The sequence below is a fragment of the Aythya marila genome (assembly GCF_965140915.1).
Source record: "Aythya marila genome assembly, chromosome: 4".
Lineage (NCBI taxonomy): Eukaryota > Metazoa > Chordata > Aves > Anseriformes > Anatidae > Aythya > Aythya marila.
In genome coordinates, this window is record NC_139045.1 from 72,956,611 (window position 1) to 72,975,790 (window position 19,180).

General features: G+C 35.0%; 1 protein-coding gene across 2 annotated transcripts in view; it reads right to left on the bottom strand.

The window, feature by feature from the left end:
• The window catches only part of CTNNA2 (catenin alpha 2), a 474,395-nt gene that overhangs the window by 89,948 nt on the left and 365,267 nt on the right, over positions 1 to 19,180 (bottom strand). For both annotated transcript variants that reach the window (XM_082760174.1, XM_082760175.1), the window contains exon 9: positions 9,733 to 9,885. In XM_082760174.1, the coding sequence (XP_082616300.1) occupies positions 9,733 to 9,885 (153 nt within the window). The remainder of the gene's footprint in view (positions 1 to 9,732; positions 9,886 to 19,180) is intronic.

Sequence of the window (19,180 nt, forward strand, 5' to 3'; positions counted from 1 at the left end):
CCATAGGAAAAACTTTCTGGAGCTTCGAAGAAAATCCACTTAACTATTTTATTTGATTTTCAGAACTCTGAACTTTAAAATAAAGCAACAAAACCAAACACTTCTCATGCTAAGCCATGAAGTCAATCCTTTTGACTATCATAAGTATCTGAGAAGATTTTCTACTGAAGTGTGATCCATATATTTTTATACTGTTATTCTAAGAGTAGTGAGGCAGGATTTTTTTGGGTTTAGAACTCTGTCTCCAAATTAACTTATATAAAGCATTTTCAAATATTGAGGAAGCTTATTAGGGTTATAGCATTTTACTCAGTAACATCTAGATATTTTCTGAATTAGTTTAGTATTGTTTTATTTATCTAATTAGATATACCAGGGTTACAGGTTCTCCAGTGTGTTTTTTCCTTCATCACTGAGCTCCAGTTTTTCAGTTTATGAACAATAATTTTCTGGATCCATATCTACATGAAATGCTGGATTTTCACATTTGTAATCCATGGGTTTTCAATAAATAATAATAATAATAACAATGAAGAGTAAACGCAGAAAAAAAAAAATCTAGTCCCATAAATGCTCGAGATTCAGCAGCAGTATTGCAAGTAACCTCAATTTCTGTTATCATTTACCTCATGCAATTCTGTAGAGAAGAAAAAACAAAACAGAACAAAACAAAACAAAACAAAACAAACTTCCAGCAAGAGACATACAGTTTGTCCAAACAACAACTATCCCGGGGGAATAAAAGGCATGGTTCATCTGACTGCTGGTTATCTGAGGATCTATTTTCACAGGAAAGTTTTTTAAAGTAGCACAGGCTATCCAAGGCTTTGAAACTTCCACACCAAATGTTCCACAATAACTACAGTTATTGAACTTATCCAAAATGGCAAAAGGTTCATTTCATTACTTAAAACACCTGAAATCCTGGGAAAAGGCACAAAGAACATTGACATGACATGACCTTTTCATTCAACTGAAGCCACAAAACACTGTGCTTACAGGTAGTACTGCCATCTACTTGATGGTAAGAAAAAGCAAGAGATTTTATATTTTTAGGTAGGCATATTTGTGAAATTGCTGAAAAAAACAGATGGTATAGACACAAGTCACACAGGTAATCACTTTTGGAAAAATCAGCTTATGGGAAGAGATCAAAAGAAACGTATTTTAACAGCATGAAGTTTAAGAGTTATTTCATGACTTTATATAAGTACCTACATGGAGAACAGAGTTATTATAACAAACATCCTCAATGGCACAGATAAATTGTGGATAAAACTGTAAGTGATAAAAAATGTGAAATATACATATTTAAATTACAGATGGAGTAGTTAGTAGTTAGCTTTAGTACTGAGGGGAATTCACTGGTGAACTTACCTGGCATAACTGATTAAAGATTATGTATTAGTAAAAGATTTCTAATAGGAAACTTAGGGTGAAGAAGTTTTGGTTCCTATAATTTTGTTTTTGCTAAATATGGAAAACACCACGTATTGTTAATATATTCAAGGTAAATAAACCTGTGTGCTACTATGAACACTTAAAAACAGTTTGTTGCAAATTTCCCAGTGTACTCCCCTGCCACAGGAACACAGAAAAGCCAACACAACATCACTGATTAGGAACATTTGGGCAATGAGAACGGTTTTGACATCCGTGCAGTACCAACTAAACAGCTGCTGTCTTGGCACAGAAGAACAAGTACAGGTATGAGGCATATGAGGTATGATGTGTGCATTATCATAATCACTTCACTTGTTAGAGCCTAGGTAATGGAATACAGCAGGGTAGAGTACACTGACCTGCACACTGCATAAGCTAAAGCAACACAGGCAGTCCTGTATAACTCTAGTGTAAATATGACACTAGGATTTGCAGATGATGCCTTTCATATTTGCATATTTTGTTCTGGATGAATAAACTTAATTACTCAGGGGCCCACATTTGAAATTTTGCCTTATATATGTAGATTGCATTTTTATTTGTTTTTAAATCAAAGCTTCTAGGGCTTTTGTTCAAAATCATGAGATTTCTTGATTACAATTTCTTTTTCTATATCAGTTCAAAGCTCCATTGTTAACCATGCCATTCTGTCCTCAAGTCTTTGACATGGCTTCTCCTTGTTCAGCTTCTGTGCTTTTTGAGCATGTCTGAATGCCCTCCTTTATTTCTGATGTATTTTCTTGCAAATGATCTTTTCATTCTCCTCAGAAGTACATACTGCTTGTACTGAACTTTTTGGCTTCCTAAACAGCATTAGCCCCTCTATTTCTATCCTGTACATTTCCAATGTGTAGGATAGAAATTCTAGCGTCTCATATTTAAACCTTCCCTTCACTGATCCCCTTATTTCTGTCTTAATTTTCATAACCTAAGAGAGGTGTTCTTCGACTGAATTCTTTCTTACGGTGAAACTCCCACGCTAGATGTTGTATGACATAGTATATTAAGGTCATAAATTGAAACAACTAATTAGGAACCGTCATCAATCCCATAATACACATGATCAATCAATTAAAATGATACCAAGAGCTCTAGATTGTATTATTATCAAATTTCAATCATATAGACTGCTATGTAATTGGATTGTATGAGATAGTAGACATAAATAGGTACTAGAACTTGTGGAAGTCATTTTATTTTGGGAAACCGTACCACACGAATCACACAGCACAGCAGCGTGATCAGACTGAAGAAGCAAGCCTCTAGCTAAGCAGGTGTTATTCACTGGAAAATATATTTTAAAAATTACTCAGTGATTAAAAAGGGAGTAATTGGACTTCATCTCTTTTACGCAGGCAGTAAATAAACATGGTTAGAAGTTAAACATCTTTCAAAATCAGCTAACTGGAAAATATTGGGAAATTACTGGGAATAATTTTTTCTGCAAGGAGAAGAAAACATTTCTCATGAAAATAACTCTTTTTGAGTATGTAAAGAAAAGCTATATTAAAGAATTACAGAGAAAATTGAAGAAGTGGTCAAAGTACATTTTAATTTATAGAAAGTTCTCCAGAAATATATATTTTTCCCAAGAAGAAAAAACATGTAATGAAATCGTTTAGTCATTTGCTCATGAATGGTGACCTACAGGAAATCAGATAACAGAAAACCAATAGTAGCTTTATGTCTACAAAGCCAGAAATGCATTCAAATTGACATGGAGATTCCAAAGCAATTTACCTCTGCCTTTCTTTACTTTTTAATTTTTATTTTTATTTTAAATCTTCTATTCTTCCTGAAGACAGAAGGGAAGAGAAAAAAAAAAAAAAACAATCACACACACACAGAAAAAAAAAAAACAAAACAAACAAACAAAAAAAAACAGACAACCACACATCATTGCTCACAGGCTGCTTATTTTATGTAGCATGTGGTTATTATGTGCATCATAGAAAGAAGAACAAACAAATAAAATCCTTCAACCCTTTTGGTGTTGCTTTAAGATGTAGAAGTTTAGCAATCTATGAATAAAGGAAAGGGATGAATAAAAGAAAATGATTGCTCAAGATAACATGAATAGTATGATAGATTGTAGTGTCTTTGTTAGTTTATTAGAATAATTTTTAGAAACAGAACCAAGAAGCCCTCAGATAAGGAATTTACGCCCCTTTTGGCCATACTGTATGCCTGTTTTTAATCAGAAACTTCTCAGGGCAGGTGCTGAGGGACAGCCTTCATCGTCTGCTGTAGCCAACTTCTCCATTCCCAAACTGCTGAATTTTATCCATGTTTCTGTATTAACAATGCAGCCTGTATATTACAGGAAGGTTCCGCAGTCTTCTGTAAGAGACTTTGTAAACTTCAGAGCTGTATCCATATTGCCTGAAGGTAGTGATGACTTTGGTATGAAAACAATCTCAAAAGTTTAGACATTGATTATTTAACTCCTTTAATAACTTATCTTCTTCACGGACGGGTACACAAGAGCTTTGGAAAGTCACAGAACAGCAGTTATTTCTATGCCTCACCTTTTCTGTAAGGTGACTTCATCTCAGTGTTAATCTAGAAACCAGAAGAAGAAACTGGTACAGATCCCAGTGGACTACCAATATAGTTTACCTAGTGGCTACTGTAAATAAAAAAATAGTGTTTACTATTGGTATAGCTTTCTGGTATCCTGGAAGACTTCTAGTTCTTTTTGCCTTAAAGATGTATACCTCCAATGTGAAGAGATGAAGAGATGGACTACTACTAGCTGCAACAGGGACTCAGAAGATATAACTACAAAGAGTACAAGCTTTTCATACTCTCATTTCAGATAATTGGATTTGTGGTTTTAACAATCTTCAATATATTCATGATGTTTACTAGGAATAAAGAGCATCTGTTGCCCATGCAGGGAAGAAAGGCTTGAGATGGAAATTCAAACTAAAATGAGCAGATGAAAACACTAGGACATAGAGATACTCCACAGCTTTAATTCCAAAGAAAACCTCTCAACTTGAAGGGCTTGAATTAAACTAATTTGTGACCTTCTTAACATTCCTTCATTAGAACCAAGGATTACTATCTTCTCAGTATTATTTATCTAGCTTAGTTAATGTCAAGTAAAGTAACAGAATAAAAGCTAATCAGTCTTCAAGAGGAATCCCAGAGAGGTGTACATTTTTCATGATGGAAGTTGGATATAGAAGCTATGAAAGAATATTGACACTTTTTCTTCAATACCAGAAGCAAAAAGCTAGTTGTATACTCTGATAATGCAGTGATGTGCAGTTTAATATATATATAAAAAAAATAACAGAACATTTCAAGTATAGACAGTATTTATGAGATGTATCATGTAGAAACAGTCTATGTTGAACAAAAAGTTTCAGAAATGAGTCAATTCTTTTCTTCTTAAGCCTGTTGCTCTAGGTTTTGGCTGTCCTAAATGAAAATCCAATTCAGTTCATGAAGTTAGAATAAAGTTTTGGGTTTTGTTCTTGTTTGGCTTATAAAGATCACTCATAGCTCCTGGAAGTGAGCTATAGTGCCACACTCTAAACTGGCAGAGCCACACTGATCTCACGTGCATTGCAGATTCACACCAAATAACAACCTTGCCCTACAAGTCTAGAACCTGAAAATCTTCGCAAAACAAAAAAAAATAAAAAAATGAAGTCTAGAACCTTAAAATCGAACCTGCAAGTCTATGATCATAAATAAATAAATAAATAAATAAAATACCACCACCACCAATAACAAACAAACAAAAAGATTGCATCAACTGGGTTAAATTTAGTTCTGTTACTGCTGATGTACATCAGGACTACATTCACTGTTGTCCAACACAGTAAAATTTTCTTTTATGCTCTTCCTCCCCCTCCTCCTTCCCCCTCTTCCTAAATCAAGAAAGCAGAGGTCACTGAGCAGGTTCAAATGCTCATTTTGTGTGCTGTGCATGCTAGCAATTATTTTTCTCTCCTGTCTTGAGTGTGCAAGCCTGGTTCCATATTTATGATGGGAAAAACATACGGCCAGTCTGAACTGGGGATATACAAATGCAGTTCTTGGAAAATGCAAGAGTAGCTTGCATTGTGCCTTACCAAAGAGTTCAAACACTAACTTTTATTTTTCCTTGACATTGTTAAAGAAAAAATACAACTCTAAACTCCCCAAAGTAATCCCAGTATCCTTTTCAAAATGACAGCTGCATGGTCAGGAGAAAGTTAATAAAGATTCCTGTAAGCTGAACTGGCAAAGATACTATAAAGCAAACAGGAACTGAAATGCTCCTGTTAGGTTTCACCTGCTACAAATTATTATCCAGCCTTGTGATCTTATTGATTTGCTTGCACTATATCAAATTTTAATCATCATAAACCATTTCCTAACACAGTTCTTCCACTACCACATATTCTTAGCATATAACTTGGATTCTTTTGGGCATCCCTGGAAACCTTTAAGTTGATATGACACAAAACTGATAGATACATAAAAGGGTCTATTAATTTTTTTGTAAAAACAATTCATGCAAAATTGATAGGACATTGTCTTTTCAAAAGACCATTTTTAGCAATTTCAAACTTGGTTTGGAATTACTTCCTGCTAAAGAACAAAAATCCCCTTGATGATAATATTCAAATTGTTGGAGGTGTTTCAATCAAGAAAAACACAACTGACTAGCTCCTGTATCTTCACTAATCACTGGACAGTGAAGTCCTTGCTGTTCTTGTATGAGAATATTAAAAACAAACAAACAAACAAACAATAATAATAATAAAAATAAAAAAAAAAAAAAAAACATTCAAATCACTAGTAGAACTCTATTGAACCTTTTTTCAATCTTTGTTGTGAGAATGAAAAGCCTGATCCAACCCACTATTTCAGCTAGGAGACTTTATAATCAGAATTTTCACAGTTATTAGTTCAAAGTCAAACGTGTTGATGTCTCCTATGGGAAGCAAGTAAACAGGTTGCTATCATGGCTCTTAAACAGTCTACTTCTGATGAATTTCATCTCCCAGAAAAACTGATTGAATCTAATGATTTAATGAGTTATGTTAAAAAAAAAAAAAAAAAAAAAAAAGAAAGCAAACAACCAGTTAAACAACTAAAAGTCCAACAGAGTAATAGTTAAACCTAAGAAGTCTTACTAAACAGAATAATAAAAATTAATTAATTAGCTGCCATATAGTGCTGATAGATGCATTGAATAAATCTGAGATGATTTATCAGCTAAGTATATTGTGTGGTAGGTATTAGAATTATCTGTCATTAACCTTATGCTATGAATGAAGATGCCTGGATACAGAAGTTAAATGAATTCCCAAGGTCACATTTGAAATTGGCAATACAACTCAGCCATTTACTGATTTTCAGTCATTAGATAAAAATTTTAAAAACATTGAATGGATTCGTAAGATAAAGGTCATGATGTGGAAAGGCACCATCATTTCTCTGACTTCAGTTTCAGAACATAAATTTAAGTGATGGTTGCTGAAATATGATTTGAGAAAGGGGGGTCAGCCATCCAAGACTGGAATAGTACCATCTAATAAATATTTGTTTATTTATTGGTACAATCTGAGATATTTTGGGTGATTCACATCACTGATAGGTTTGGCCTCAGTCCTGAGGTTCTCTGACTTCTTGGACTCTGGGGGGAGAGTGAGACAAAAAAGTTTTTGAAAACCACAAATAAAGTTCCTCAGGTTTCATAGGATGACATACCCTGAACTTCTGACGTAGCCTGTAGAGAAATCTAGTTCTAGAAAAATGAGAATTCATCTTTGTAGTTATTATTCTCAAATGAGAATATTATTCTCAAATGATATGAGGCATATCATAGCAAGTCAAGTGAAAAGCAGAAGACAAACTGTTATGATAAGAAGTGGGAAAGAGAAGACAAATAATGAAAGGAACTCTTAATGGGAGATTTAAGTATTCTGTAATATGGACTACATAAGGAAGTTAGCTTCCATAAGCCTCATTTTAACACCATATATTTTTGACAATGTATTGGCCATACAAAAAAAAAAAACACAACTCTCCTGTAATTCGTAAAATATTATGATTTTTTTTTTCCTCCTCAGAATAGTAAAAACGCAGCTCTTACAAGCAGAAGTATTAAAACTTAGGTTATTTTTCCTGACCTTTTGACAGAATTTCAATTGAACTTGCTAAGACATCCAAAAAATTCAGATTCTGATTTTAAAATGAATGATTAATATTATAGAGCTTTCAGAGTATTGGATTTGCAGTGCCAAATTCCTCTAACATAAGCAAGTGCAACTCCATGCACTTCAGTGGAATTGTGTTTGCATATATTAGCATGCAATTCTGGCCCTGTGCCTGGGAAGGGATCTTTCGTTCCACATTCACTTGATTATGTCTCATCTTTAAACCACATTTTATGATCTGCAAAATACTTGACCCACAAAACCACAGAAGCCCATCTGCTCAGATACCATTGTGCATCATTAAGTAAAAATGATGAAACTATTTTAAGTGCAAAATTGTGTGTACAGGGGCCATAAATGTATTCCAAACATTTATTTTCTTGTGCACAGAAGAACCTAAAACTCAGGCTTCAAAATTCCATTTCCATTAGAAACTTATTCTTTAAAGATACTTCATTAGACATAATAATAATAAAAGAATAATAATCATAATCATAAATATCCTTACAAATAAAAGACTAAGGTCTATCCAGAAGAACATATCCTTGGAAAAGAATATGGACAACAGTCTAGTATCATATGTCAGAGACATACAAGACAATTACTGATCTGCTTCTAGTAGTCTGGAACATGTAAATGTATGAAAAATATTAGGTTTTCAGGTCAAGATATCTAAAGGCTAATCGTCTACATTTTAGTCAACAGCTACAAAATCCTTACTCTTCTCTTGAGCTCTGGTACTAGAGATTTAGGACAGTGCCTTTTTTTAGAATATAAGTGTTTAAAAAGTATAGCTCAATGCCTGTCAAATCAGTAATATTCCTAATACCCTTCCCTCCCAGTCAGCTAAAGAACCATTAGTATGGCTAAAGAGAAAAGATACTATGAAGTGGCTACAGATTTTTCAAGATAATGCTAGTACAGAGAAGTTAATAGTGCCACATAATACCAAACACTGAGCTTTTTTTTTTTGTCTTCAAGAAATACAGGCTTTTTCATAGTTCTTAAACTGTCAGAGAGCAAACTGCAGCAAACATTATCATTTTGTTAAAAGGCCATTCAATGAGCAACCAGCTTTCAATCATTATATTTTATTGTCCCTGCGGTAGAGTTGAGCTATTTCAGTACCATCCGTGAAGCCTTGACTTTACTGTTTGTAGACTTTACACAACAGGTCTCTTCAGAAAGACATGATACTAAATAAATACACAGAATACATACCTTCCAGAAGTAAGCAGTCTTAGACTATACCTTCTCTATATGTCCTTTTCCTATTTTGGTTTGGCACATCCAGGTCTTAAGCTTAGAGCTGCCTTTGGCCAGTAGCTGATACAGTATTCTAAAGCATCCATTTGGATTTATACTTAGAGATGAAAATCTATCACACTATTAGTAAAGCTGAACTGAAATTTACTTCTTCTTGCTCACAACTTTTAGCAAAATACCAGAAATACATTTTAAACACACTTGATTGCTCTAATGATCTACTAAAAATACAGCATATGTCATGCATGTTCCATGCATGCTATGCAATTATCAACATGGAGTCAACCCAAACTCATGAAGCCTTTAGGACAGAAGTGTTGCCTCTAACTCTTCAGCTAATCGATCACTTTCCTAGTCACAGAATCACAGAATTACAGAATCACAGAATTTCTAGGTTGGAAGAGACCTCAAGGTCATCGAGTCCAACCTCTGACCTAACGCTAACAGTCCCCACTAAACCATTTCCCTAAGCTCTACATCTAAACGTCTTTTAAAGACCTCCAGGGATGGTGACTCCACCACTTCCCTGGGCAGCCTGTTCCAGTGCCTCACAACCCTTTCAGTGAAGAAGTTCTTCCTAACATCTAACCTAAAACTCCCCTGGCTCAACTTAAGCCCATTCCCCCTCGTCCTGTCACCAGGCACGTGGGAGAACAGGCCAACCCCCACCTCGCTACAGCCTCCCTTGAGGTACCTATAAAGAGCGATAAGGTCGCCCCTGAGCCTCCTCTTCTCCAGGCTGAACAAGCCCAGCTCCCTCAGCCGCTCCTCGTAGGACTTGTTCTCCAGGCCCCTCACCAGCTTTGTCTCTCCTAGAGAGAGGATATGGAAGTCTAGCTGCATCAATAGCATCACTTACCTCAACTAACTTGTTGGCGTGCTCACGGAAGACCTGCGCATACTCCTTCACTTCTTTCTCATTACCACTTTTTGCAGCCTCAATGAGAACAAGCAATGGCACATTGGTCTCCAGGAATGAATCCGATATATGATCCATTACTGCCTTCCGTAGCTGTGACAAAAGAAAACAGACCAGTAAATAAAAGGAAAATTATAAATATACAATCCCACTGTATTCATTAACTGTTATATCAGAGCATTGATGTGTCACATCTCACAGCATTGGAAGGGAGTTTGGGTTTTTTATCCTTCATTACTCCAAGCTATCCACTTGCAGCAAGCATACAAATACCCAACTGTTAAGGGCCTAGATCTTCAAAACACTCCTGAGGTTCAAGCTGACTCGCACATCTCATCCCACTGGACTGAGTGGATCTATCCGGGATGATGATGATTACCCACATAATACATTGTAAATTGATGAGAATTGAAAGCTGCACACTACTTTAAAAAACAGTTCATCTCACTTAAAAGCCAAATATGGATTAAGGAGCTTAACTTCAAGCAACCATTAAAAATATTAGCCTGAATATATCTAAGCCTCTTCTAATTCCTGTACTGAATAGTATTCTGCACTGTAATGAGTTTAGCACATGCCTTATACTTCATACTCTTTCAAATATCTTCAGCAGGTGTAAACAGAAAATCTTTCTAAGCACTTTCTAGGTAGGATTAGCAAACATACTATAATTTATAGGGTGGTTCTTTTTTTTTTTTTTCTTGTATAAGTTATTGAAGATTTAACATCAGTTATTACATAAAAAAATATAAACGTTTGAAACTATATTACTGTAAAAATGATGTCACTGACTTCTTTTCTTCCTTACCAATAACTACTAATTAATGTCAAACTTGACTAAAATTTGAAAGACATCCAGAAAGATAACTAAACTCTTAAATAATTCTTCCTGGAAAATGGCTCTATAGGAGTATGGATCAGAAATGTTTTTAGCACATTTTCTTCCGCTTTTGGGTTGTTAAGAGTGGAAAAAAAAAATTAAAAAAAATGGACTTAGACATAACAAGCTGGAAGCTGTTTACCGTAAAGGTCTGGTTAGCCACAAGTTTCCTTAAATCATGTTTCCTTAAACCTTAAATCAATCATTTAGTTAGATCAGGCAAGGTAATTTTGTAGTCCAGACTAGAAAGCTTTATCTAGACAAGGTGTCACCTGAACACCCAATCATATTGAAAACTGTTACATTGTTAGGCATTATAAATACATGATAGAAGATGCATTTGGAGTTTGACAGCATCACTTGTCAACTCTATTTCAATAAAGAAAAAGCCTACTTTGAATATTCCCATTCAACCTCTTAGTAGTACACTAAAAACAAGCAGCAAAACAAAAGTTTTAAACATATCTATGTTTGCATGAGATATTCCTTTTACTTAAATTACAGTTAAAGCAACTGGTGCATTAAGAACAGCAATTCTTAATTCCCGTTAAAAGTTAATTCTGGAAAAGTATTTTTCTACTTCCAAAATGATTAAAGGTTACTCAGAATAGCTAACACATAATAGCTACATATAAAGAGTACTGAATGGAAAATTTAAAAAAAAAGGATGAAAGCATCAGAGAGACCTGCCAAGAGTTGGAAGCTGCTGTATTGTAGCTACAACCTATCACATTGTCACCTTGTACTCTCTTTGCCTCTAAATCCATTAATATTCACTTGCTAACTCTTCTTTTATGCTTATTTTGAAATATTTCAGACTGTCCTTTGGGTCCAGTTGTACAGCATCTAATGCAACGAGATCCCAAATCATTAATAGCTTTCATAGGTACCAATACATATATAGATACCAATATTACTCCAAACATACCACAGCATTGCCAAAAATGTGTATATTTATATAGGTACATACACATGTGCACACTAAAATGTCAAGTTTCATAAAACACTGCAAACAGCATAATGCTGCGAAACCAAAGCTGCAATATGGCCAGATTTCTAATCACTCCACATATCTGTCCTTCACTAGTACAAATAAGGGCATCATATGTAGCCAATGGAAATGATGCCAGAAAGGCTTTGTCTCAAGTTCGCTTAATCACCTTCTGCAGATAGTTATCTCCCATCTCTTGCTGAGAAATTCTGCTCCTAAGTGGAATGCCTCAGTTTAGTATGTACATTAGACTTTTTGAAGTCCAGCATACTGAAATAGACTAAATTTTAGTATTTCCAAATGAACACACAATGGTTTTAAAAAATCCCATATGCTGTCTCATTCTCAGGAGAAAAAAAAAAAAAAAAAAAAAAAAAAGTAAAATAAATCTATTTGCTGCAGTTCAATATGAGTGTCAATAAAAACTACAGTTAACTTCACTGTCTAAAAAACTACTTTAAATCTTAAATGAACATTAACATTTTTTCTGTTTACTCTTTATGGGATAATGTTTCAAAGGGTTGAGTTAAATGAAGAAGCAATTCAATTTTTAATCAAGGTTAATGTGCTATTATAGATCTGATTATAAGAATGTGCCCAATGAAACCCTAAGAAAAGTTTCAGGATGTTTAAACACACAGCTTATGTTCATTGGTATTAGAATCACACAGTAGAAGTCAATAAAAAGGACGGTTCGAGCAGCTAAGCAGCAATTTGGGGCTTACCATTGTAAATATGCAGCAGAGTTGTATCTGAATCAAAATGAATATCCTATTTGTAATGGCAACTGTATATTGCTTTCTGCAGTTCATAGTCCCAGCACTTGAAAAAAAAAAAATCCTGAATTCTGTCTGTCAGAGGTTTGATAAATAAAAAAATTAACAAATCCTATTTTCATACACTGTGTTATTCATAGATTTCAGCAGCAGCACATCCCTGAACCCTCCTGTAAACAGGCATTATCATTTCTTTAGCAGTTGGTTATCTGAGTTTTAGGACACCCTCGCATTGAAGTTGAAAGGTATACTTAATGCTTTTTATATACGCAAGAGACCACAAATTTTGCTATCCATCACCACAGACTATAAAGAATGACTTGACAAAATCATTTATTAGATGTGACAGGAGTATGAACACAAGACATTCATCCAATAGCTCAAATGGATACATGACAAGGTAATATTAATTGCACAAGACAAGACATTTAAAGGTATTAGCTAAGCATTACCAGTCTATTTGATCCAATTAGGGCTATTCATCAAAGTAAATAACTACTGGAAAACTAATCTTGTACGTTCTTTGGTATATTGCAACAAAGTCCAGCCTAAGCGATGGCTTATGTATCCAGAGATTTTATGGTTTCATACGACTGACATCAGCTCAGAAGGGAATGGGAGAAGTCTGTGACCTGAATTTAAATGGTCATAAAATATGCAGCTAAAAAGGTCAAGTTTTACTCTAAAAACAGCATGAGATCTTTTGCAAATGTGTACATTAACAAATGTCTTTGCAATTCCTTAATTTACCCTGTATTCCAATGTAAATATTATGACAAATACTACTACTCACAAGGCAATAGTTTATATTTTTTTCCCCTACTGAATTTTACTTTAGAGGTAGCTTCAAAATGTAGATGGTTTCTACTAGATGAAATTCGCTGTTAGAGAAAACAAATAAAGGTCTGCTTAATTATTTTTGTCATGGAGAAAACTTAATTAACATACAGCTAAAAGAATAATAAATTGGCCAGATGAGCACAAGAATATAAAAGGGAAACACCGAGACCTGCAGATACTTTAAAAAGTATGAACGTTGAAGGCAGCTTTTACGTCTTTCCAGTTCAGTCAATTTAGTCAGTTTATGGTGCACGGAGTCAGTTGCTGTTTTTGATAGCACCGTGTTCTACTGTTCTAAGCACTATTTAGGGCTGTTTTATCATTGTCAATTCACAGCTATAATTGAGCTCAAAGAGGTTAACCTGCCCACTGAAATGATGTTCTCCATGGCTATATAACAATTTTAGAACCAAAATGTCTCAGTGCTACTTACGGTCTGGTAGAGAATTAAATGTCTAATCCTGACACAGGAAGGTAATGTCACAGCAGGAGATTAATGACTCTAACAGATTGTTAAACTTTATAAAGACTGGCAGTATAAAGCTATCTGTAACAAAAGTTTACCAATGACCACCTTATTCACCATTTTCTGTTTAACGTGCATGACAGCCTGAATCCAGCTCTGAACAATTTGTAGCTGCAAAGCACTCCCATGCAGGTATTAATTAAATTGAAAGAGATGAAAATAAAACCTTCTCCAGTGTGTCTTCTCCAACATTTTGTGAAACTGAGAGCAGCAGAATGAGACAGTGGCCATTAGAAGCTGCTGCAATATAATGCTAAAAAGAAAGTCTCAGTCAAATCCGCACACTTCAGCCTATGAATACATGAACAAAAAATGGGAACTCTGGGGAGATGTGGATGCTAATAATGTTAATTTTGTCTTCATAGACTAAACAGCAAAATGATTAACAATTTAAAGCACGTATCATGCATGGACACCTAAGTTACAGATTTCTGGAATATACTACATAAAATATTTTGAGATTTGAGTCTACAAAAAAAAAAAAAGTTAAGAAGAAGAAATATAAAGTCTATTTGTAATTCTCTACATGTTTTTCTTCTTTCTAAAGAGAAACTTTCATAGTCACAGAAAGACTGGGGATGAATTTACTAATGAAAAGCAACTTCAAATGACTAGCTTTCAGCAGAAATTTGAAAGAGCAAGACAGAAAAGAAAACATTTCTCCTAGTCATTAGTCATTACAAATGAATTCTCAGTATAGCACATGGCCAAAACAACAGAAGACCTCAATTACTTAAATACTTATTCCCCATTGATTTCACAGCTTTATTTATTATTTATTTATTATGTGTACACAAGTGAAGCATCAGTGAAGTCAAAATAATCCAGGGGAGTGAAATAGCTATTTAGTCACAAAAGGGAAGGAACTTGCCTACAGAATTTCTTTATTTAGTTAATCCTTGCCATGATAAGCATACATAGTAACTTCTCTCAGAAACAGTCAAATCTAACAAGCTTTAAAGGGTAAACAGTAAGTGTTATGTGTCACACTTGCATTCCCATCTACCCCAGCTGAACAAACAGGCTGCCATAATAAACATTATATATCATTAGCTTCTCTAAGAACTAGAAATTTAGCTACAGTGAGAGCTTATGACTGCTGTCTTTGTTAGACGTGTCTATTGGAGCTGCATGTAATGGCTGAAAAAAGATTAAAAACTGACAGCATTCTGAAAAATAGATTTCCCATCATCCTTCCCAAGAGTCACTCAAATTCAAAAACTGATCCCACCTTATGGGCAGAGATGACATTTGATATTAGCAATTACCATCCATCCCTTTCAAAAAAAGCTCTTACTGCAGGGTATCCCAGCCTGTTTTTTTTTTTTTTTTTTGGTTTGTTTGTTTGCTTTTCCTGTGTGTGTGTGTTTTGTTTCGTTTTTGTTTGCTTGTTTCAGTTGTTTGTTTTTGTAATTTCCTTGTGGTAATTTTTACAAAGCAGAAACTGAAAACACAGCTTTTAGTATTTCTATTTGTATAGTAGCAAGCAACACTAAAGACACTTTAAAATGCTTAAGAAATGATGTTACTGAACAAAATGTCAATTAAGAAGCTACTGAAACACTGAAATCCCATTTGGAAATTAAATTCTACGTACTCCTTACCATTGCTCATAAATCCATTAAAAAGACAGAGTTTTAAAAGTCTTTGGAAAGGGACTACTTTTTTCACTCCATTTATACTGCTCCCTTCCTCCTGCTACTGCATTACTGATAATGGACATCAAAATTTGAAGCTATCTTTATGAACACAAGCTTCTCTGAGTTTTGTTAGCTAATGTGACTACAGGTCATTCTCTGGCTGACACCGCAAAACAGTTAAAGCTTTTATGTAAAACTATCATCAATACAATCTTCTCTGATTTTTTTTTTTATTTTATTTTGGGCGGCAGGGAGGAATGAAGAAACATTATACATTTCTGTTGAGCATCTCTCACTTTTATAAGTGTTTTTAAAACTCTTTTTAATGAGATATGCCGTACTTGTTTCTCTGTAGTGATTACAGGGGTAGGTAGCTTCTAAAGTTCCTGGACTGAGTACAAAGGTCTCTTGAAGTATGTGAATTTTTAGGAAGACTCATTATTTGTGGAATAATAGATGAACTATGTGCAGTGATCTACACATACACAATATATTTTGTCACTGAATTTTGGCTCGTAATTCTTTATCAGCCACTTCGAAAGTCAACTCTTTGTACTGGCAACATCACTCAGCGGGGAAAAAAATAAATAAATCAGACCCTATTACAGAAAGCAAGAAAAGCTATAGGTGCCACATTCTTTGGATTTTGCCAGACAAAAATAATCCATCACAAGCATCACGTTGCAGATGAAAATTTTCTTCATTTGATGGAAATATTACACACTGTAGCCTTGCACAAAACTACCTGATATGGGTATAGTTTCCTGAAATATGGCACCATATGTGCATCAGTAAACATTATGTGTAGAGTAAATTAAACTCAGCCTTACAATTAGGCTGTAAGGAAATTACTGCAGACCTGAAAGAGTAAATCAGCAGTATTAAAACACTCTCCATTTCCTCTGAAGCACTTCAGAGCACCATAAAAACCTCAATGTCACAGTGATAAACATCTAGAAGAAGTAGATTTTGAGGGATGCATACATTAAATAAGTTCAAGTCAAAATCATTATTCAGTGATAGTTCATTGCCTCTATTTTTTCATATCAGATTTTTTTTTTTCTTTTCTAAAATTCCTTTCTGAAAGTAAATACACCAGTGAGTCTATCAGATAGGAGCAGACAAACCGAGGATGCAGTATTTAACAGCATGCCAGGGGGCTTTCAGTCCAAGCTGGTGAAATTCAGAGGTTTTGACTATTTCCATTGCTTTTAGGATTGGCTGTAAATTCAGTGGAAGCTGAAAGAGTAAAGGACTTTATCAAATGGAGCATTACTATCTCTGCTGTACAACACAGCATTACACAAGATTGCTGTCTAATACCTTTGTACAAGCTGACAGGGAAACACAGTAAAAACGTACTGACACACACGCAATGCAGCACACCCACATTAAATGAATGCAAGCACTAAACGTAGCACTGGCACAGAAATAAATCTGTATTAGCATTTGATAGACGGCTTTCAGAAAGACAGCTTCCAGATTTCCATAATCAAGAGCACTAAAGTCACTGCAGGTGAAAACATAACCTATTAAGCAACAAGGAAGAAGTGATGAGTTTCTAATGAGCAAGGGCTGATGCTGCAGGTGGCCTTAGGTTCAAAGACATTCAGACTGACTTATGGCTGGCTCACCTTAAAAAAATGCCAACATTTTGTCAAGGAGCATTTTCATGCGACAGAATGAGGCAATATCACCAATCACGCTCCACATTCCCTTGGGAACAACCCATACCTCATCTTTGGTAATATAGCACAAACTTAGCAAGACTCCTGTGGATCGTCTATTTAAGCATGACCTTGCTTCAACTTTGTCTTCACAAAATAAATCTTTAGTAAATATTCATGCGAGACTAAATTTGAAGTTACAACCCTCTTGGATATTCTGCTGCTACTTCACACTTGCATGACGTTTTGCATCTTCAAAACTCTGTATAAACTCTCTTAAAAAATTCTCACTGTGCTACATGAGCTAGGTAAGGTCCATGACCCCTCTCTCTCTGTTTTTAACTCTCCTTAAATTATATGAATTAATAGAGCCACCTTCAGGATTTATAACCTTAAACGGTGCCCTCTTGTCTGCAACAAAGGACACACAAAACCTACTTTTATGGTAATGAGAGAACTCGCCTCTCCAGCCCTCCCAGACACGAGCCTATTGCTGCAGTGTTGACTGTCTCTACAGCGTAGAAGTCAAAGGATTACCTATACAACCTACCTTTAAGCTCCTGTCTTTGGGGTATGTAAATTAGGAAGCAGTTTTCTCATGACTCCCTATATATGAAGAAAACTGAGCTTTTCCAAAGTACATCCTTAAACCCCCCCCAAACCTCTCTCTGAAGGTGAATTCTCCCAGTTGATTGTATTATCACCCAGTTCCCAAACTTGACACCAGCTGCTATGAACCCTCAGGGGTTTCAGGTTGCTTTTATTTTTTTTTTTCCTCCCAATTCAAATTTTTATTTATTTGGGTGTGCTGCTTAGCTCCTGAAACGAGCTGAAAGGAATTGGTTATCTAATAAATTTGATTAGGACTGGGTTCACTGTGTTCTTCTGAAGCTCCTAGTTTCATTTTGCTTCCTAAGCACTCACACTTCCCTTGGGTTTTATCTTAATGTATAGATGCTGTCTGCCTTTAAAGCTGATACAATAGAATATCTAAATTGAGGCAGCTTCATCTGCAGAAGCATCTTTACTTTTCCGTGTTTCAGATTATTCTTCTGAAGACTGGACAGTAACTCTTGCTTGTCTTCATTTGGAAGGGGGAGAGGACAGATAAATAATTTAAATCAGTAAAACGTGATTCAGGACAGCAAGATTTCATTTTTAGGTGCAGCTGGCCCTCCCTACAGCACTTCACAAGTCATCAAGTTTGTATCTGAGATGGCAGCTTGTCAGTAAAATGATCGTGATACAATTTCCACTTTTGGAGGGGGTCCTGTGTTTTCTTCATAGTTTTTACATACTGTAAAGAAGCAATCTATGCACATACTTGAAGATAGACAGAGTTTAAGTCCACAGACTGAAAACATTATATAAGTGTCTATTCACGACATACTTTCCATTGTATGGGTTAGATGCGATAAAACCTGTTCCAACAGAACACAGTTTTTCAGTTTTAGGTGTCCCTTTAGTCTAATTGCATGAGCTAATACTCATATTTTTTTTTATTCTGAAAACCCCTCTGGAGTCTACATCAATTTTTGGCAGGTTCCAAAGTACTAAACAATTTTATTTTTTTAACCACAAATAGCATTCATAAACAGCAGTGATACAACTGAATTTAAGGGGAAAAGACCAAAATAAAGAGCAAATGGAGATAGGCTGCCTCTCAAGAGCTAGAAAAAAATATATATGACAAATACTGCTAAGCACATTATGAAGCCTATTATCTAATTCAAATTGTTGTAACTCATACTGAAGAAAGTACACAAAACTGTGAGTACTTTCAGAAACCTATGAAGTAAATAAACGTTGACTATGATCAAGAAGTTCTCTTCAAGACCTTTTACCAAATTTGCATGAATAAATTACAGGAGGTATTTTCCTCATCTACCTTTACTCTTTTAAAAGTTTGACTTTCAGCTGAGTATAGCTACTGAAACAATACTGTCTAGGACTAAGAGTTAAGGAGTATATTAACTGTAGTTATGCAGTTGAAGGGAAGTGAGCTGGAGAATATAACTAATGAATACCATGTATAACTAATAATAACTAATAACTAATGAATACCATG